The sequence below is a fragment of the Salvia splendens genome, chromosome 21, assembly GCF_004379255.2.
Source record: "Salvia splendens isolate huo1 chromosome 21, SspV2, whole genome shotgun sequence".
Taxonomy (NCBI): domain Eukaryota; kingdom Viridiplantae; phylum Streptophyta; class Magnoliopsida; order Lamiales; family Lamiaceae; genus Salvia; species Salvia splendens.
In genome coordinates, this window is record NC_056052.1 from 3,138,843 (window position 1) to 3,160,293 (window position 21,451).

The window sequence follows — 21,451 nt, forward strand, 5'->3', positions numbered from 1 at the left end:
TTTATAGTTCTGATATATTGGTGTGCTTGAGATGATGGCTACATTTTGGTGTCTGATGGAGAGGATGACCATGGAATATGTAAAAGTATAAGTTAGTTCTTGTTTTTGTTGAATTGATATTAAAACATGAACTTTGGGGGAGAGTGAGGATGGGTTTGAAATTACATTCAGTCATATGCAACAATATCAACATAGAACTTCAAATATATACACTACAATTACTCTAAATTAGAATCACATATAAGAACAATCAACAAAAAACAATGCTGGCATAGTTGCTGATCTGCAAGTTAAGATATAACTTATATAAGGGATATATGAAAAGCAATTCGTATAAATATGATTGTAACAAAAGAAGAATAGGGAGTATATTCTATATCATCACATACCTCAGGCACAATAAATTTCCCGGTAAGAAGGCCGATGGCGGGTAATGTATAGTACACGATCAATGGAATAGAAGTCCATGGATATACAACAGAGTTTATGTAGGAAAGCCGTTCCAATCAGTTCAAGCCACCTCCATAACCATACCAGATTGGGCAGTGTTTGCTCAGGAAAATCTCGACTGACCCAAGAGCCCATCACAGAACCTGGTGGAGACGATCAGAGAGGTTAATGGGAGCTGATCCCTTGAATGCTGGCCTCTTAGGCTTGCAGTAAACTGAGCGCCAGCCACGGCAGTGCATCTTGAACCCTGTGAGTATATCTTCTGTGACAGAGCCATAAATCCATCCAACCTGGTTTAGCATGTTGACATTTAGACGGTCATTTGAAAACATGTCACAGTAAACACAAAAGTTAGAAACTAAACGACTCACCTCCTTTCCCATTCTGTCTTGTCTTCATAACCGCAGCTTATAACATGAATGGCCTCTTTCAAGAGTGATGTCGAACTAACTCCCTCTAGAACGCCACCATCTTCTGATAGCGTTGAAGCTACAAATACTGGCGGCTGCCCAAACTTCTTCTCGAGTGTCTCTTGGGAGATAGGAGGCATACTTGCTATATTTGGCTCTGTTGCGAAGATATACCAACTAGTAAGAAATTTATATGAAAGATGCACATGATAATTTTTTTTACCTTTGATCCTTTGTTCAATGGTTTCAAGAGCATGTATCTGCTTGGAGGCATCTCTCTGCTTCGTCTTCTTTTTCTTGTCTTTCTTCGATTTTCCTCCAATTTTCTTTCTAGAAGCACAACACAAACAACACCACTTTGGCCAGCAGTCAAGTCTTGCTTGGTGGCTTCTTCTTTGTTGGAGCATCGCATCCATAAAGAGCTTGTCTTCTGAACGCACACCCCGTTCCAACATACATAGGTCCTTGCAAACCATCCAAACCCTTCATATTGATCTGTTTAGAGTTGAAGATGTCAGAATTGCTGGATGATGACAAGTGCAATAGAACCGGAAAAATGGAAAAATGAGCTACACTTACATCGAAGAACACAACATTACGGTTAGAGTATCTATCATGGCGATCCATTCCATCAAACCTCTGGGGAAACTGCACATAGCCTACTTTCTTTCCTGAAGTGGGATCCATCATAAAACACACAGCTTCTCTCAGTGTCTTGCTGTTGTTTATGTAGTGATCACAGTCGACGTTCAGAAGATAAGGAGCATTTGACAGGACAGCCGAAACCCGGACCTGGACATTTTACAAACAACAGAATTCAATAAAGTGAAAGGGGAGAAATACTATAAATAAAAAAAATACTCCCTCTATCCCAAAAATATAGTCCACTTCGCATTTTCGGACATAGTAAGTTAATGCCTTTTATGTACTTGAAAAGGTAAAATGAATAGGAATAGTGAACTGTGCTTCTGGGACGAAGTCAGTAATATACAGTTGATATTTACCAGAGCATTCATGGCCCCAGCTTTCTTATGGTGCTCAAAGCCAGGTCTCTTTTCACGGGAAACATACACCAAACGAGGCAGCTCATTCCCCTCGACATCACGAAGGCCATCATGACCGAGGAGCACCTGTTAACATGGTAAAACATAACTAAGAATATTCGATGAAGTTTCCAAGTTGGTTCCATATTCATGTGACATGTGCTTGATTACCGTAAGCTGATACTCCCTACTCAAGGTTTGTGTCACGAACCTGGATCATACCGGGATGGTCTCTGACGTTGTTTCCTGGCCAAGGTGTTCCATCCTGCATTGTCCAGCCATCCTCAGGGACCTTTTCTGCCATGGCTACTAAACGGTTGATCTGAACTTTGAAATCGTCATATTCTCTCTGGTACAAAACAAACAAATACATGAAAAAGTTAGAAAAAGTTTAGGCCTTAATGACCTCTTCTCGATCTCTTTCTTTGTGTTTATGAGCATGGATATGATATGAGTATGTTCACGCGTGACTACAAACCTTCATTGCACGCCTTTCCTTCACAAATGCAGGATGCACTTTGTTTTTCAGATAGTCCATCTTCTGTGAAAAGTACTTCAAATGTAAGCATTGCTGCACCATCATCTGAAACATAGCAAGAGACTTTGTCGACTGGATAATACACTGCAAGAATGGAGAGAACTGTGTTTGCTGTTATCAGAGGAGGCTCTTTCATGGGATCAACGGTGCTCACAAAGATGTCTACGCTTGCTAACTCTGAGGATTTTCCTCCTTCAAAGTCTCTTTCATACCTGAAAAAAAATGAAGCCAAATAAGTCATCCACCATCAAGCAGTCGAAAACCAGAAACTGTGATTACTACAAGTAACTTAAGACAGTTGATAGTCTGAAGATTAAATCACAATTCAGCTGCTCAAATATCTAAACTGAAATGATGTCTTGACTCTTGAGAGGCAGACACATGTACCTAAGAGAAAGCCGATCAAGGTATGTTTCTCGCTCAACTGGGCACCATTTTGGGAACTGATCGAGTATCCACGACACAGCGAACCATATTTCACAAATAACCGATGTAATCCACAAGCCATACGCATTGTGGACAGGGTGGAGAATCCTATAGTGGAAAAAGAAGCCAAGAACCACCAGACGGAGTATAATTATCAATCTGTATGGACTTATCTTGCTTGAAGATATGGGTTATTTCCTCGACAGCGGCTGCCTCCCTTCATCCATCCTAGAAAAACATTACGAAGTAACAAATAAGCCACAAGTCCAAACAGAAAATATTAGTGCAATGAAAAAATTTGTCAGGAGTTAGGAGAATTTGATCCGTTTAGTGAAAGAGAAGTAGTTATATAATATCGGTTAAGGTTGATTCTCTATGATATAACAGCATCCAAGCATCTGGTAAGAAGACTATACTCACATAGGCAAATCAGGATCCATTTTCACTGATATCTAAATCACCATTGCCATTACTCTGCTGATGATTGATCACTTCAAGTTTGTCATTTTGTCTTCTCTTCCATCCCTCCATCCGATCTCTCCATGCAACACATCCATAGCCATATAAGGCAATGTCTTTTTCGGGAACCATAGATCTAGGCACGATGATAGCTTGCTGTTCACCGTGAATCTCAGCATCCTAGAGAAATCAGAATCCCAGATCACCAAAAAGCCAAAACATTCACACGCACACACACACACATACGCGCACACAGAGGAGTGATGATTCTTTGACTACCTCTGTAGTATATGTCAAAAGAGGGATCTCGAACTCTTGAGAAGATGAGGCTGTGGCTGATCCAGTTGAACCAGCAGGAACAGAGGGTACGACACCCACTTTTTGTTTAAAGCCTGGGGCATCAGGATTTCCATAATCAAACTCGTGCTCTAAATCATCCGTCTCATATTCTTCCTCATCACCTTCCACTCTCGGACTACCTGTAGCATAAACAGACCAGAGATTGTGGTTTCATCCAAGCAGAAACATATCAAGAAGTTCACCATCTACGGCTTTTACTATCAGTAAAACAGATAAAGTTTAGTCGTTAGACAAACCTTTGATACGCTTGTATCTGGTTTTGCACTGAGGACAAGCCTGACTCCCCTCATTTCTCTCATATTCATAACAAGTTCGACATACAGGGAAAGCACATTCGTTGCATGCAACAAAGAGTTCCTCGTCTACAGTTATCTCCACTTCATCTCCGCAAATTTGGCATGTTTCTTCACTCAATACTTGAACATACTTGATCTAAGGAATCACAAAAGATAACCATGAGAAGTCTCATTGTGGTTAGATTCTTAATCACTTGCTATGGAAGAAAACACTAAGTTTCAAGTTCTGCAATGTAATGGTTGTGCTTTACAGACGATAAATTAACTAAAAGAGGCATCTTTTTCGGCTTCTCAAATCTGACTATGAGACTAAAGAACTTGATAATAACTTTAAACTGCATTCAGCTAACTTTTTTAGTTCCATAGAAAAAATGTAGAAGGTACTAATAATAAGTTCACACAAAATGACAGAAAATCAAAATTCAGTTATCAACACATAAGAATCCCGACAAAAGAATCATGATAAATTATCAAGCTACTAGAATGAAATAATGAACTCATACATTTTTCAGGGAGATTTGGAAGAAAGAATAATTTATTTACTGAAATGGAAATAAAAATGAATATTGATTTCATCACAATTGGTCAGGGGTATGTATACATTTTTAATTAAACATTGTAAACCACATTAACTCTTCCCAGAAAACCAAAAATAAACAAATACAGTAACATACAGTGTACTAGCCCTAAATGCAACAAATTCTAACATTTGTTTTGGAGAAACTATAAATACAGATAAAAGTAGAATGGATTGAATCTGAGAAGCAGTTGATAAATAAGCCAGCAATTACCTATACACATAATTTGGGACTCCTATCCACACATGATGAACACTAAATTGCAAACTATCTATGGAACTTGAAATCACACATTATCTACCTTTTAACATTAATATGCATTTCAAGAAATGCTAAACAAATCTCACGTGAGCATACACGACTTCTAGAGTTCTACCACTAACCCAATTAAAACAGAGAGCAATAAATGTTGGGGTTTTTTCTTTTTCTATTCTAAATTAGAACTTAGGTTCTTTATTTGTACTAGACTTTTTTTTGTTCCGGGTTTGGGAGAGACGCATGACCCTCATGCGTCTCCTTTTAATGAGACGCATGACGATCATGCGTCTTTCATAGAGACGCATGGGGGTCATGCGTCTCTCTTTTTTTTCCGGTTTTTTTTAAAGACGCATGAGGGTCATGCGTCTTAGGAAGACTCATGCGTCTCTAAATACATACAGCAATGAGAGAGATTGTGTGAGTACTGTGATTTTTGCGGGTTTAGTCAAGGGGGCAGGTTTTGCAGATTTTGCAGAAAGTAGGAAAAAGTGAGAAGAGAGAGAGATGGCAAAGATTGGATCGAACATGCAGGGGAGGTTAACGTATAAATTACTAATGATTTATTTACAAACTTATCTTATGATGGAATATAAACAATAGTACTGTTGTTGTGGTTTATGTATTTACTGATATTTCAAATCAACATTTCCGATGAGTATTTACTGATATAAACAATCTCTCTCTCTTCTCACTTTTTCCTACTTTCTGCAAAATCTGCAAAACCTGCCCCCTTGACTAAACCCGCAAAAATCACAGTACTCATACAATCTCTCTCATTGCTGTATGTATTTAGAGACGCATGAGGATCATGCGTCTCTTCCTATGCGTCTTTAAAAAAAACCGGAAAAAAAGAGAGACGCATGACCCTCATGCGTCTCTATGAAAGACGCATGATCGTCATGCGTCTCATTAAAAGGAGACGCATGAGGGTCATGCGTCTCTCCCAAACCCGGAACAAAAAAAGTCTAGTACAAATAAAGAACCTAAGTTCTAGTTTAGAACAGAAAAAGAAAAAACCGGCCAATAAAAATCTTACTCTTCCAATTTCATCAGCATTGATGAGAACAAACTCATTTCGGTTGTGAGAACCAGCCACAAGCCTCCCTCCAGTATTCATCACTTCCACCAATATAAAAATCTCAACTTTTTTTTAATTAGCACAAAAAAACACCTACTTCAGCCCTCAATCTCCGAAAGCTTAAATTTTTAATTGCTCGAGTCCAAGAAAAATAAAACTGAAGGAATGAACTTGCAAATGTACTTCACTGCCAATAAAACAAGTGAGATTTTACACTCAAAGAAGTAAGCAGAAAACAAAGAATGGAGGTCCAAGATTGTGGTGTTTTGAGTAAAATGGGAGAGGAAAATGGCAGCTCATGCGCCAAAAAGGTTGAGTCTTGGACTATAATACATTTAATTTAGGAAGAGTGAAGGTTAAATACCAAGAGGTGGTTAGATAAAAGGGATGAAAACGATGGGAAATGAATAAAATAGGGTGGAAAGTCGAAGTAAACCAAAAGGTGGCTAATGTGTTTCTTGAAAATGCAAACAAAGATGCATCATTCTTTACAACCTAACTCTCTGCAGTGTCTTCAATAGAGAGAGAAGTTGTGCACAAAGGATTAATTTTATGTGAGAAAATTTAAATGGATGATGGAGTAATTCATAATGGTATGTCTGAAATGTTTAGTTTCCCACTCTGGTAATGGTCATTAATATTATAAAAAGATTGTGTATAATGTATACAAATATATGTACTACATATGTATGTTTATATATAAAGATAGAGGAGGGAGAAATTGCAGAAGAAATAGTGGGAATTTGGGGTTTGGAACAGCACAAAATTTGTTGTTTTCCTCTGTCATTTCTCTACTGAGAGTAGTATTGTTATAAATTCCTAGTGTGATACGCTAGGTTTTCCGTGAATCTAGTTTTGCTTTTCAGACGTGACAAAAAAAATTTCTAATTTTTCTCGGTTCTTTTTTTGTTTTTCGTTATGTTCGTACGAGTATTTTCCATTTTTTTGAATTTTCATTTTTTGAATACAATTGAATTTAGTTTGCATATGAGTTTAATAATCATACGAATTTTTAATTTAATGAATTCAGTTGATTTAAAAGCCTAATAAATTTAACTATTCGCAAATGAATTTACAAATGAATTTATTAAGATACATGACCCGTATGTTTAACTTTTTTTTTATTACCCCTATTAGTTTGAAGCGACGAACATTATCTAATAGTGTCGCATAGTTGATTTTAATTTGAAAATATTTGCCAATTGTTGTTTATCACAGAAGCACTAGACACTAGTCCAAAAAAAATCACACATGTACAAACAGATACAAATCCAAATTTGAGCACTATATTGGTGGATGCACTTTATCAATTGATTGTAATATTATGCTCCATATTTACACTAAAATAATGTCGTTGTCACTACTTTCATTTAGTACTATAATTTTCTAATTAGGTTATACTACTAAGTTCATTCTCATCTTGTATAATATAAAACTATACACACGTCCAATATTTTATTACAACATTAGCATGCGCTAACCTAATTGGCCCTGGTTACGGTTTATTTAAATTATAATTATAATTATGAATGATTAGCATATCACTAAGTCCGTAGTAACCTTAATTAGGAATTAACTACATAGGAATTAACATAATCTTAAGTTGCTAACTTGCTAACTCATCGATGCAATGTATTTAAAATATCAACACGATAATATTGAAATGTCAAAACTTAAGTTAATATTTTAATACATTATGTTGACATTGATATTTAAATGTTAATGTGATCGTGTTATATTTTTAATACACTACGTTCATGAGTTAGCAAGTTAACAATTTAAGAAAAAGTTAGCATTTTAACTCACTCTAATATATCATTTATTTGCTGAAACATGCAAGTTTAAATATTTTTTGTTTTATTTTTTGAATAAGAGAATTGAAGAATAATTGTACTCTAGTAATTTAACTTCTCTCTTTGTACCAAAAACCATGGATTCCCTTTCAAAATAACTTCAATTTAAGTGTTAATAAGGTAAACTTTTGAGTATTTATTTTGATTTTTTGTTAGTTGTATCTAATCCCATTCTATTGAAAGTTAAACTAAATGAACGTAAATATAATTAAGAGTGGACTACATGAAAAGTCCCTAACTTTTCCGTTTGTGACTCTTACAAGCTCCTAACAAAAAAAATATCGTCAGACGATCCTAACCTTAAACATAATCACATATCTTGTTTTCGTAGCCAATTTTCGGACCAAAAATACCCAAATACCTTGAAGGGCATTTCAGTCAAAGTACCCGCAACCTGCAGACCTACCATGCACACACCTACACTGATTTGCAGACCTTACCCAGACTTTTTGTCAAATCATATTTCATATTTCCCTTGCTATATTTCAAGGGTTTTTTCTTCAATTTATCTCTCTTTTTCATAAACTGGAATAGTAGTAATTAAAAGATATTTAGTCTATTCAACAAAATATTAAAGGAGTACTTTTATGTTTAAATGGATTTGGAGAAATAACCATAGTATAAATATTGTTTCGTCTGTATCATAAATATTGGATTTGGATAAATAATCATTTAATTAAATATTGTGTCAACATCTTTTCATTTTTTCGATATACTATGATGAAAGAATATTGTGTACTAATAATTTATATTTCAGGTAATTTATATTTAAAATAGGAGAACTTGGTTTTAAAATGACGTATTTCTTTTTTATTTCTTTGAAAAAGTAATAATTAAATTTAATTTAATTTTAGGCAGTTTTAGAAGTTTTATAAATTTAATCCATCCAAAATAGTAATTATGCCGCAATTATTCAGGAACATGTGTGAACAGTAGATGTTGTGCAGCATGCAGGCCGCCACTGTCAGCATTCTTACCGAGATGACCAGAATGCCCTTTTAGGGCTTAAAGGCATTTTAGTCAGAAAAAACAAGATATGTGATTATGTTTAAGGTTAGGGTTGTCTGACGATTTTTTTTTATTACGAACCTGCAATGTCACAAACGGAAAAATTATGGACTTTTGAGTTAGTTCAGTCTATAATTAAAACGCGAATTCTAACTACACACCTAAAACATTAAGGGAGCGTGTAAAAGAAGATTCAAATTTTGTATGATTTACACACTTTTTTCTCTCTCATTTTTGCTTTTAATCGATTAACCACCACTAGAAAATATTTGGTGTGATCGTTAACTTTTGAGGGCAATGCGACATCTGTACAAGTATTTACCAATTGTTGTATGAAATTTGAGTTGCAAAGTAAAGTCTATTTCACTCCACAAAAGGGAAAATAATCGAATTATTGCCAAATCACACGTACTACTATGTTAGTGGCTTTATTATCTTCTTTTGTTTTTGGTTTTTACTTGGCAAGAAAGTAAAGTGTGAATTAAAATCTCGAGCTATATAACAATGTTTTTTCTTTAAACTACTCCAACCAACAACTTCTATTACAAGCAAAACGTATGGTAATTATGGGAAAATGACTTTAAATGGGATCAACTATATTTAAAAATGTTAAAATAGGGTTACGTGTGAGAAATAATCAAACAAGTCTTGTCGTAAATATTATACTAATATAATACAACGAAATTATTGTTACATTTTTTAGGTTGTGAATTTTTTTTGTTTACAATCTAAATTATTTTATTTTAATTAAATTTATAAATATCATAAATTTAAAGACTAATAAAATTTATTAGACATAAATTAAAAAATATTATTACAAAAGCAAACAAATTAATTTTATTTTTTGGAAAGGGCTACATTTCGTGGCCCTATTGTTTTTATACATTTCGTGGCCTTTACCATTGTGAAGGCCACAAAAGAGCCACGAATGGTGGCCGGGCCACATTTGGTGGCCTTCAAGGGCTACCATTGTGGACACACTAAAAGACGCGTTATTGTAATTATAACCACTTTTAACTGTAATGTTCTTTTTGTATTCAATTCGTTTTCTTTGTAAAATGCTACAATTCCTTTCCATGCAACTACTAAGTCATGCATAATATTTTAGAAATCCTTTTAAGCTGGAAACTGATGCTAAATTTAATGGAAATCTTTGTTTTTTCATACTGGAATTTTAGAAAAAACACATTATGAAGCGGTAGGTAAAAGAAATGCTCATATCACAATTTAAAATGAAATTTATATCTAAGTTGACCATGCCTAATTTTTGTTTCGAAGGTCCTATAAAATGAAATAAGATAGAATCAATTCACATAAAAATTTCATAGAAACCACAAGTTTTTTTGGGTTGCATCAGCTTCGATTTTACATTTACATATGACGAAGGAAATCAGAAAAAAATAAAGAAAAAAATAGAGAAAAGCTAATAAAACAAGAACCATGCTGTAAAAAACTCTCTTTATCGATCAAACTTGGCATTTCTTCACTAGGGATTGGGTGAAACTTTCAGCAATCGCAACCAGTAAGTCGAGACCAAATAACAAGGAAACGGCAAATTAACGTTCCTCATTGACTCCTACTACTACTCTTTTCAGGCTTTCCAAACTCGAATCGAGCCATCAACAGAGGCACTAATCATGCAATCGTCTTTTGGGTGATAACTCACGCTAGTTACCTGTCGAGCCAAAAATGATCAAGCAAAATATAAACAATAACTACCAACAAGCAAAAACAAAGATAGACAGTAGAATAAATGAGGGGAGCCGAGATTAGGAAATATGTTGAGTGATCTCACAACAGAGTGTCTGCAGCATACAAAATTATATGGCTTATACACATACACAGAGATTAAGTCAAGTAAAAACATTGGAAATTATATCTATGTGAAACAAATAGAGGGTCGGTCATTGAACCAAAAACTAGTTTAGATCATCTTGAAATTTGACAATTTGTTCACAATCTTCATACTTATTTGACTAGGAAACCAAACTTCAAAGAACTTGCATTGGCACATAAATGAAAACACAGTAAGATGAAGCATGAAATAACAACTTTACCACTGATGAATGAGCTCGGAAACTGGACACCACTTGTGCATCTACAAGATCCCAAAAGTAAATATAACCATCTTCTGAGCCACCAGCTACATGAGCGTCTGAGTTTGTTAGGCAGCTGTCCATCTTGAATGACTGGCGAAGATACAACAATACTCAGCTACGTTAAATCAAGCTTATGGCCTTCATATGTTGTTGGTGGTATTGTAAAAAATCACAAGAAATATGTCATAAAGCTTTAACAGAAAACCTTGCAAGTATGGCCTTTATATTCTTGCAACGATTCACCAGTTGATCTGTCACAGAGGAATCTATTTGAGAAACAACATTTAAGACCCGAAGCATTTACATAAGTGTGACCTCAGCAGCATTTACCTGTCCAAAAGCCTTAAAGTCGAATCAAGACAATTGGCTAATACACAGTTTCCATCATTTGAGAGGGAAATACAGTTCACGGGGTGCCCAAGATCATCAGATATTTCTCTGTTTACATACATGAATAGGTCACAATTTAGATAGCAAACAATCATAGATCAAAAGGATCCTGAATAAGCAATGAGCTACGCATTTGAGGGGCTGGGGAGGAGAAAATGAACACACACACACACACGCTCATAAGAAGTTTTATCATCATTTTACAAGACACATACCTACCAATTCGAATATCAAATGTTCTAACAGTCCCATCAACACTTCCAGCAATTATCTCAGTTTTTGTTAAACAAACAGACATGACGCTGTCTGCAAAGCTATCAATAATCTGCAATATTTGTTTGGTCAAAATTAACGATCTGGAAATTTAAAACACAAATAGCAGGAAGTTTAAGCACACGGAAAATTATTAACGTAATGAAATCAGAGGTAGCTGGTATCATCTTTTATAAAACAAAACATCGAACCTGAATAGGCTCAGTACTCTGAGATCGACAATCCCAAGCACGCAATGAACGGTCATAACCAGCTGAGACAACCACTGATGCATATTCATTGAACTTCACAGCATTCACCTGGTAACAAGGTAGAGGAATGTCAACTAAATAATTCCATTTTTCAAATGAATTCATCCCCATTTCCATATTTATTTTACGAATGAAGAATTTGAAATGCATCACTCCCATTTTACCTTCCTTTTGAAACACACACACATACAGTCGTATCAACTCCTCCAGCTACTATTGTGACCAACGATATTCCTCAATTGCTACAATATAATTGTGAATGATCACAGAAGACACATTGTGAAGAAGAAGGATTTGTTATGAATTACAATCTCAGCATTTCACCAGAAGAAGCTCCAAAAAGTAGATTTTACGAAGTTTATTTACCTACTACTAATGCAGGGAAGAAAATGCGATATAGAAGACACCTCCACTTGCACATTTCATTTCAAACCCTAATTCTCAGAATAAATTCATAAAACCAAATCAACCGCCAACGATGCTATAGATTAAACTGACCTCACTATCATGCCCGCGAAATTTCCGAATAACACGACCAGTCGCCACATCCCAGTAGAACACTTGCCGATCGCCTCCGCACGAGGTGAGCTTCGAATTATCCCTGTTTCAAGCAAAATCAAAATTTCAAAACACCCACACGGGGCATGAAAAAGGTAGCAAAACAAATCCAACAAAAACGCCAACATCAACTGGTATAAGTTCCGTACCCTGTGACATGGACATCGCGGACTTCACGGCCGTGCGATTTGTAGGTCTTGATGTGCAATCCACGGTGGGGATTCCAAAGGCGTATGGTGCGGTCTTTGCCACAGCTAAGGACATACTCGCCGTTAGAGTTGAATCGCGCCGCCAGCACGGCCCCTTCGTGCCCCCGGAGCACGTTCGCCTCCTTCCTCGGTAGATTCTCCGATCCCATTGCTAAGCTTCCTAATTTTGGCCTGTTTACACCGAGAGAGATTAGAGAGAAGAAAGGGTTTGGGCTTTGTCTATTGGGCCTTGGTTACATAATCTTGGGCCCTTACACTTACTCGGCCCATTACTTATTCATTAATTGGAGTACTTTAGTTAAACTGAATACTACAAAAAATTGATTAATTAATCGTGTGAATTTGCATAATAAATTCATATATATAATCAGTTAATAGAAGAAAACCGCAGTGTCCCTTGGCTATCTATCTCTCATTCTCAAATCCAACTATATAACTCCGTTGGCAACAACTTTCTACACACTACTAATATACGATACGATGGCATATGCATATTCCACGTTGAAGTTCGTCTCCGTAGCTCTCCTTGTTTGTTAGTCGACGGGCCGAATGCTAGAGGAACAAGCTGTTGGGAGTCTATGTTTCACCTCCAGTCTTGCACCACTGAAGTTGTCATGTTTTTCCTCAACGGAGAGACGTATCCCGGGCCATAAGAAAATGATGACCTCTCTTGGTTATTCCACTCAACAAGGACACATTCTTCGTGGCGCCCTCACTTAAATTACGTCTTCACTTTCACCAATAAAATCCTACTTTACACCCTTCTTAGTTAATTTGTTTTCATATCTCAATATATGTTTCCTCCTAAGCACAAATGAGCTATCAATTTATGTGCAACTCATGTTGCTCTATATGTTTTTCTTTAACTCAAGCGTTAATGCTATTCTATTTTTTCTTTCGTTTAACAATCTACATAAGTAAATTGTAGGTCAGTCCGAAATTAATTTGTGATACAAGACTAAAAATGGAAAGAGGATGCAACATTTTAGATGAACATAGTGATCAATATCCTAAAAAATTCACACTCAGCAGCATTTTGAAAGGAAGAGAAACACTAAATATTTTGTAAATCCAAGAAATCACACATTGACCCCAAGATATCTGGATTATTCCAATACAGCCCATGCAGTTTACAGATCACGGAGCTCCTTACGCCTCCGGGGGCGGCGCCGCCCCTTCCGCAGCCTTTTCCCCGGCGTCTTCTTGCCCAGCCTCTTCATCTTCTCCATCTGCTCCTGCGAGATCGTTGGCGTCGCAGCCCATTCCCGCGACGCCGCTGCCGGCACACCATTCCGGTCAGTCTCCGGCACCGGAATATTCCCAGCCCCCGCCGGAGCCGGCGCATCAGCTTTCTGAATCCCCTTCGCCGGAATAATCCCAATAAAAGTAGACGCCGGCGGAGCCGGAGCCTTCGCCTTCCGAATCCCCCTCGCCGGAATATTCCCGATTACCGGCGCCGGTGACGGAGTCGGAGAATTGGGCATATCGGCCGGAATATCCGATTCATTCGACGGCGGGGTAGGAATTGGGTGGAACGCCGGCGCCGGAGATCCGATCGGCGGGAAATGCCCGGAGCCGTATTCGAGATCGCGGCTCATGTTGAGTCCGGTGAGGAGGATTCCTTCGATTCCGTGGACCGCGATTCTGGATCCGAGGAAGAGGTCCGGGTAGGCGATCCGGACGCCGTTGACGATGAGGCCGACGGAGGCGCGGTCGCTGTCGGCGTCGACGTCGCGGAATTTTCCGATCAAAACGGCGTAGTCGGGGAGGAGGGTGTCGAGGAAGGGGGCGGAGAGGTTCTTGAGGCCGGCGAAGGTGTGGCGGCTGGAGATGACGTGGTAGCGGAGGGTGCTGACGTAGAAGGAGGCGTCGGCGGCCATGTCGAGGGCGTAGAGGAGCTCGTCTCGGGGGGCGAAGAGGGTGAAGTTGGAGACGGCGGAGAGGAGCTCGTATTTGAGATCGGATGTGGCGATGCCGTTGGTGAAGAGGGTGTAGCCGTAGCTGCGGATTGATTGAAGCATGTCGTCGAATTCACGGGTTCTGGTGGGGGAATTGGCGGCGGAGGAGAGGAGGAGGAGGAAGAGGATGGCGGAGGAGAAGAGAAACGCCATGGCAGTTTGTGGAGAGAGAAGCGGTTGAGATTTCAGTTGTAGTTTGGGAATTTTGGCGCTTTTCTAAATAATGTATATTTTATTTTACAATTTGGCCCTTATCTCTCACAAAATATTTTGATCCTTTTCGTTCTAGTTGAGATTATAATTTTATATCAATTATTTGATTCTACTTGACAAACTATTTGAAAATGAATTAGAATTATTATAACTTTAATTCAGTTACGAGGTACAACACAATTAAAAATTCATAGTACTAAACACACACACCCTATCAAATTTAATTCATATTGTTTTCCTAGTTCGTTCGTCTTCTCAACATTAAGCCAAGTTAAAATTTTAGTAGATCATAGTCGTCACTACGGGTATACTACTTCCTTATGTCAAAAGATGGATGTTCAATTATAATTACACCTAATATCATGGCTGAATGATGGTGTGAGATTTATTGGTATGTTAATATAACTATGGTTGTTGGGCTAACTTATTGCCTGCTTCTCATATCTTTTTATCTACCTATTTTTTTTCAACTCTAAAATATAGATATGGGAAAATAAAATGAAACATGGAGACTTAAATTGTGTGCTATTATACTTATAATTGCGTAAGGCAATAGTGTGGGTTAACATAGGCTAGATATTTCTTAATTGTTCAAGAAATAGAGATCTCAATGCCCACTACTTGTGTACTTCAAAGTGGAATCCATTCTCTCAACCATTTTATCCAACATTCTACATAAAAATGATAAATGACCTATTTTATTCATCACGAAACCATAAACAAAAGAAATGGTTGATTTATCAATCAATTTTTCAATGTATTAGAGATATAGCTTTGCATGCATGTCGCTACACTATTTCTCTCTAATATTGGCCGTTGTACTTATGTATAGGGGAGCATTAGGGTGCATCCTTAATTAGAGTGATAATGTACATCCAATCACGTGCTGGCATGTGGCACGAAAAATGCAATATTGTATACAGAAAAATGCAATATATATTTGTCAAAGCATTTTAGTTATAGACTAATTGCATTTTATATTGTTGAGTTTTGCACGTTAACATAAATTGTCTACAATGCAAAATAAATTATATATAAATGCAATCCGTCTATATATAAAATGCAAATAAACAACCTATATCTAAAATGCAAAACTCAACAATAAAAAATGCAATCTGCCGAAATTCATCTATAGCTTCTACAAATGTATATTGCATTTTTCTATATATAATATTGCATTTTTCGTGCCACATGGCAGCACATGATTGGATGTACATTAGCACTTTAAAATTAGTTAGCATATTAGTATATCCCTATAGGGGCGGCACTAGAATATGAAGCATTCAAAAAATTACCTTTTCATTAATGGCAAAAAAAATCATCCTTATGTTTCAAATTAAGACAACTTGAATTAAAATTTCAGATCTAACTTAGATAAAATTGAGAAAGTATATTAGTACTTCTTCTAAATATTCTATAGCAGTTATTAAGTAACCTTATTTTCACCAAAAATATTACCCATTGTTTTGCAGTTTATTGTTTTCCAAAAATATTCTAAACAAGCACTAAATTGAGCATAAAAAGAGGTGCATTTTGCAGTTTCAGTGCTTTAGTTTGTAGTTTACACCACTGCATAATATCAACGGAGTGACAATAGTAAAATGCAAAATAGGAGCAAAATACGATGGATTTCATAGCAATTGGTATCTTAACATCTCAAGCAATGTTCTAACTCTTGATGAAATACCATGATAAAGGAAAATGTTTTGATAGAGTTCATAAACTGATAAATTGTTTGTTCCGATGTGGGTAGGCATGCACAAGGGTCACGAACCGCCGGCTCCGGTTCATGAACAAGCGGTTCAAGGTTCAGAAAATGCTTGAACCTGAACCGGCCCGCCTAGCTCCCGGCGGTTCCGGTTCAGGTTCAAAAAACCGGCGGTTTACACGGCGGTTCAAAACCGCCGGTTTTCGACTTGAACCGCCGGTTCCAGGCCGGTTCGAAGGTTCGTCGATTTTTTTTTTTGCATTTTTCAACTATTCAATTTTTAACCAAATTACATTATACTTTCAAAGTTGTTTATGTATGAAATGTGAGTAAATAAAATTGAAAAAAAATACGACTAAAGTTGCAATTTTATTGAAATTGCATGTTTACAAGTTACAACAATTACAAATCGAAAACATATGCCGGTCTTGAAGTCTTAAACAAAATTTAAATACAAATGAGACTACTAGTCAACAACTAATTACAAATGACAAGAACGACTTTGAAGTTCTTAAACGTATAAGTGTATTATATATATACTCTTAACCGGCGAAGAAGATCTTTCTACATAACTAAATTAAGGACACCTTTACCAATTCAACTTTAAATGTTGAGTTTTGTCTAACAATCAACAATTATAGTAGAATTGTCAAAAGTTTCTCTCATTTAGTCGTATAGAGAAATATACTTCATCGACTAGAGTATATACAAATACAATTATGTAATTGTATTTGCATATTTTTAAAGTAGGAATTAATGGAAAAAAAGAAATAAAAGAAAAAGGACTTGAGTTCAACTTAAATTTAAAATTTAAGTTGAGGTGCCTACGTATCCCAATTGCTCATTTGCATTAGGGAATCAAAGTCCACGTAGTTCTCTTACCTTACTTACCTATTTGGCTTGGCCGGCGGCGGTTGACGGTTGGCCTAAGCTTCATCCCCGGTGAATTCATCTTGTGATCTCTTTTGACGATCATCCCAATCATTTTCTTGTTCTCTTGACGTCAGCTTTGGCCCAATCATTAAGTAACATCAAGTAACATCCGAGTCCGACGATATAGTAACGTCAAACTCCTCATCTTGTTGGGAACGACCTCCCCTACCCCCACCTTGTTGCATTTCAGCAAGTAGCATGGCGGTCCTATGATCTTCTTCCATCTACAAATATTATGTACGTAGAAGTTAAAAGTATGAACGCAAAAAAAAAATTTAATGAAATTTTGAAATATGAATTGAAAAACAAATTTTTCATTACTTACTTGCATGCGTTCGGCTGCCACTCGGGAAACCTCTTCCATAACATATCGACAACTAGGTCGTCGAGATTTTGAGGGAATGCGTAGTACTTTGATCTTGGGCTATATTCCCTTGCCCCGATCACCACGTCCCGATCCACCACGAGAAGAAGACATATTGAATATATTGATAAATGAAAGTAATATGGACTTGGAATGAAATATGTATGAAGTATAAAAGAAGGGATAAATTATGAGCACAACAAATATAGTAGTGAGTAGAAAGTGTAGAATTAAACTTGCGCAATTAGAGAGAATGAGGAGAGAATAGAGAAATGGAGATTGAGAATGAAATTCTGAAAACTAAAGAATGGGGCAAGGAATAATGAAGGAGACGTGGGGTATTTATAGGAGTAAAATTGGATGAAATAAAAAAAAAAAAAAAAAAAATTGAAAATTTGAATTCTGCCGAAAACCGCCGAAACCGGCAGTTCAACCCGAAACCGGCGGTTCGTCCACGGTTTGCGTCAGAAAACCGGCGGTTTCTGACCGGTTTTTGCTGGCCTAAACACTGAATCTACGACCTAGCCTCTGAAAAGTTGCCGAAACCGGCGGAAACCGGCTCCCAAACCGGCGGTTCAACCCGAAAACGGCCGGTTCCAACTGTAAACCGCCGGCTATCCTAAACCCCTACTTGAACCCTACGAACCCCTAACCTACGAAACACTATTTGACCCTTTGAACCGGCGGTTCGAACCGCCGGTTCACGGTTCAATATATTGCCGAACCTGAACCAGCCCTTATGAACCGTGAAACCGCCGGCCGGTTCAAATCGCCAGTTCCGGTCCCGGTTCCGGTTCATGAACCGGCGATTAACCGCTGGTCCGGTTCGGTTTGTGCACACCTGGGGAAGCTATCTCAGAGATTGCTGATGGAATTTCCAATGTCGATCACAAAACGGTACCTAACGTCAGATTTGGCAAGTCGTTCCATAGCAGCATTTATCTCGTCCGCACGAATCAGTTCAATGTCAGCTGCTATGCCATGCTTCCCACAGAAGTCGAGCATTTCCTGCGTCTCTTTAATACCACCAAACTCACTTCCACCAATCATCTTTCGACCTGAAAAAAAAAAACCAGAGTTGAAAGCTTAGCATAAAAAAAAGATGTAATCTGGTAATGTATGTGTTCGAAGGTAGCAAGTCTTCTTACCGGAAACTAGAGGGAAAATAGGAAGGTTGAGAGGCTTATCGGGCAATCCCACTGTTACAAGTTTTCCATTCATCTTCAACAGGCTTAGCAATGGAGCCAACGAATGAACTGCAGCAATGGTATCAATGATGAAATCCATTGTGCCGGTTGCAGCCTGCAACAATGAAGATACTTGAGAATAGTACAATATTTTAAGATCAATTAAGATGTATAGTAGTACATGATTTGTCTAATCCATCTCAGATAGAAACTAATTTCTTGGAAATATAGAAATATGGACATATAATCCTCTGTCCAAAAATTGAATGAATCATTAGTCTAGTTTGTGAGAGTTTTATAATGTCAATACTAGTGCTATTTACCTGCAAATCAGAAGCATCAGTACTAACAACAAAAGCATCAGCACCAAGCTTGTTTAGGGCTTCATCTCTCTTTCTCGGGGAGGTACTGATAACAGTAACTTTCAGCCCAAAAGCCTTCCCGAGCTTGACCGCAACATGGCCAAGCCCTCCAAGTCCAGCAACACCCAAATGCTTTCCAGCCTCAGTCATTCCATAGTATTTCATTGGGCTGTAGACAGTGATTCCAGCACAGAGCAGAGGAGCACCAGCATCTGATGGCACGTTCTCAGGGAATCGAAGCACAAAATGTTGGTCAACAACAACTGTATCAGAGTAACCACCATATGTTGTTGTGCCATCTTTATCGGTGGAGTTGTATGTGAATATCATTTTAGGGCAGTAGCTCTCAAGGTCTTGTTGGCAGACATCACATGTCCTACATGAGTTCACTAGCACCCCAACCCCGACTCTGTCACCAACCTTGAACTTCTCAACATTGTTGCCGATTTTGGTCACAACACCAGAAATTTCATGCCTGCAACAAGCATTGCCAACATTGAACAATTAAAATGCAGGCTACCTAAGCAGATTAACTTCTTAAGTGGCTTAAACAAGGTATTCACAAAATTTAACCATACCCTGGCACAATAGGATACTGAGTGAGTTCCCAATCATTCTTCACACTCTGCAAATCAGAATGGCAAACTCCACAGTAGAGGATTTTGATTGTCACATCGTCATCTCCATTATCCCTGTCAACCATAACAGCAAAATGTCTCATTTCATTTTCACATTCACATATCCAGAATTGAATTAATCAACAAAACAGAGAGCAGCACCAACAACAAGTCGCACCTATCGCTATCTAGCACCTAAAAGAGTAGCAATCTGTAGATGTTTCAATTGGATATTAATGATCTACACAACGATTCCATGGAGTCTAACATAATCGATGTTTCCAGAAACAAAATTGATACACGTTAAATTAGGCGAAACGCCACATAGAAACCTAAAATTAGATGAACACAAACTCATTCCAATCAATGAACATCAGCAATCTGCGTAAACGGAAAGAGCATCCACCAATCGAGTGCGAAAAAGTAAAACTAGCTAAATATTGAAGCAACATGCAAAAAGGCGATTCAAGTCTATACATCGATATAAGCATAGTAGCAAATAGTCTATCTCGATATCTAGAATCACGCGTTCCAACAGCGATTGGTTAGCAAATGTGAACACACAAGGAAGCGTAAGCAAATGTTAATACCTGCGAGAAAAATGGAAGGGAGAGAGAACGCCGGAGGTGTCTGTCGCTGCCAAACCAAAAGCTTTCTGTTTGAATTCCGCCATCGATCTCCTTCTCTGCTCTTTCTCTCTGAGAAATGATATGAAAAAATCTCTCTGGCTATATGGCCTTATAGTGCAGGCAAGAGCAGTAGTAAACATTCCTTTTTAAAAAAAGTAAATTTTAATAATTTTCGGGATTCGTATAGTCTCCCTGCGTCAATTTCCCATATACTACTCCGTATTAATGCAGCCACACCTGCATTTAATGCATTTTCTAAGACCATTCGCAATCCAACTTTTAGTCATCTCGTCCCACAAAGATAAGATGGCTAAGAGAGGCAAACAGTTGGTCTCGAAAAAAGCACTAAGACCATCCACTACGCGTCTCGCCGATGTCTCGCATCCCGTCCCGAAAAGACGGGACCCCGGCGCGACGCGTTGCAGCTCGCCATCCCGTCCCGCGTCACGTCCCGCGTCGCGTCTCGTTGAGCCACGAGACGGGCTATCTCGCCACGCACCTAAGCGACGTGGCGCGATCCGGAGTCGTGCGTGACGCCCACTCGCCGGCCCGCGAGTGGGCGTCGTCACGTGCTGATGCAATAAATATATATTTTTTTAAATTCGAATTTTAAAAAAAATAAAAGAAAATATAAAAGAAAAAAAATTGTAACGGTAATAATACCGTTTTTTGTTTTTTTATTTTTTATTTTTAATTAATTTTTTTACTCTATAAATACTCCTAAACGCATCCTCATTTCACACACAACTACACATCTATTCCTATCATCTAAATTTTCTCTCAAATTTTCTCTCAAATTTTCATATAACAACTCAAGATGTCCGGCGACGGCAACTGCGGCGGTTCCGGCTCCGGCGGGTGGGATCTCAACGCGTTCGGCGATTGGGAGACCATGATCAACACATTGGGCGGTTCCGGTTCGTCAACGCCGGGGACCCAGGGT

At 37.8% G+C, this 21,451-nt stretch overlaps 3 protein-coding genes and 1 pseudogene across 3 annotated transcripts; all 4 read right to left on the reverse strand.

Moving 5' to 3' along the window:
* Nucleotides 1-86: 86 nt before the first annotated feature.
* LOC121785079 lies at nt 87-6,097 on the reverse strand (annotated as a pseudogene).
* A 3,944-nt stretch (nt 6,098-10,041) lies between these two features.
* LOC121783347 (WD repeat domain-containing protein 83-like) lies at nt 10,042-12,692 on the reverse strand. The gene is made up of 8 exons (XM_042181394.1): nt 12,478-12,692; nt 12,269-12,371; nt 11,711-11,818; nt 11,462-11,571; nt 11,187-11,294; nt 11,062-11,107; nt 10,815-10,946; nt 10,042-10,432 (listed from the first exon to the last, which is right to left on the reverse strand). Exons 1-8 carry the CDS (start codon nt 12,684-12,686, stop codon nt 10,349-10,351), a joined length of 900 nt encoding a protein of 299 aa, XP_042037328.1. The 5' UTR covers nt 12,687-12,692; the 3' UTR covers nt 10,042-10,348.
* An 804-nt stretch (nt 12,693-13,496) lies between these two features.
* LOC121783936 (fasciclin-like arabinogalactan protein 19) lies at nt 13,497-14,684 on the reverse strand. Its single transcript, XM_042182123.1, has one exon. The coding sequence runs from the start codon at nt 14,646-14,648 to the stop codon at nt 13,668-13,670; it is 981 nt and encodes a 326-aa protein (XP_042038057.1). The 5' UTR covers nt 14,649-14,684; the 3' UTR covers nt 13,497-13,667.
* Nucleotides 14,685-17,897: 3,213 nt separating this feature from the next.
* LOC121783571 (probable cinnamyl alcohol dehydrogenase 9) lies at nt 17,898-20,568 on the reverse strand. Its single transcript, XM_042181684.1, has 5 exons — nt 20,470-20,568; nt 19,841-19,954; nt 19,224-19,737; nt 18,862-19,015; nt 17,898-18,771 (listed from the first exon to the last, which is right to left on the reverse strand). Exons 1-5 carry the CDS (start codon nt 20,550-20,552, stop codon nt 18,569-18,571), a joined length of 1,068 nt encoding a protein of 355 aa, XP_042037618.1. The 5' UTR covers nt 20,553-20,568; the 3' UTR covers nt 17,898-18,568.
* Between the last annotated feature and the right edge of the window lie 883 nt (nt 20,569-21,451).

Excerpts from the sequence above, each read along its gene's own strand:
- LOC121783571 (XM_042181684.1), bottom strand. The coding sequence starts at position 20,552 with ATGGCGGAATTCAAACAGAAAGCTTTTGGTTTGGCAGCGACAGACACC. Across the intron at positions 19,016-19,223 it reads CTGATGCTTCTGATTTGCAG|GCTGCAACCGGCACAATGGA; the intron begins GTAAATAGCACT and ends TCATTGTTGCAG. Across the intron at positions 18,772-18,861 it reads TATTTTCCCTCTAGTTTCCG|GTCGAAAGATGATTGGTGGA; the intron begins GTAAGAAGACTT and ends TTTTTTTTTCAG.
- LOC121783347 (XM_042181394.1), bottom strand. The coding sequence starts at position 12,686 with ATGGGATCGGAGAATCTACCGAGGAAGGAGGCGAACGTGCTCCGGGGG. Across the intron at positions 11,819-12,268 it reads TTCGCGGGCATGATAGTGAG|GTGAATGCTGTGAAGTTCAA; the intron begins GTCAGTTTAATC and ends CCTTGTTACCAG. Across the intron at positions 10,947-11,061 it reads ATAAAGGCCATACTTGCAAG|TCATTCAAGATGGACAGCTG; the intron begins GTTTTCTGTTAA and ends TATCTTCGCCAG.
- LOC121783936 (XM_042182123.1), bottom strand. The coding sequence starts at position 14,648 with ATGGCGTTTCTCTTCTCCTCCGCCATCCTCTTCCTCCTCCTCCTCTCC.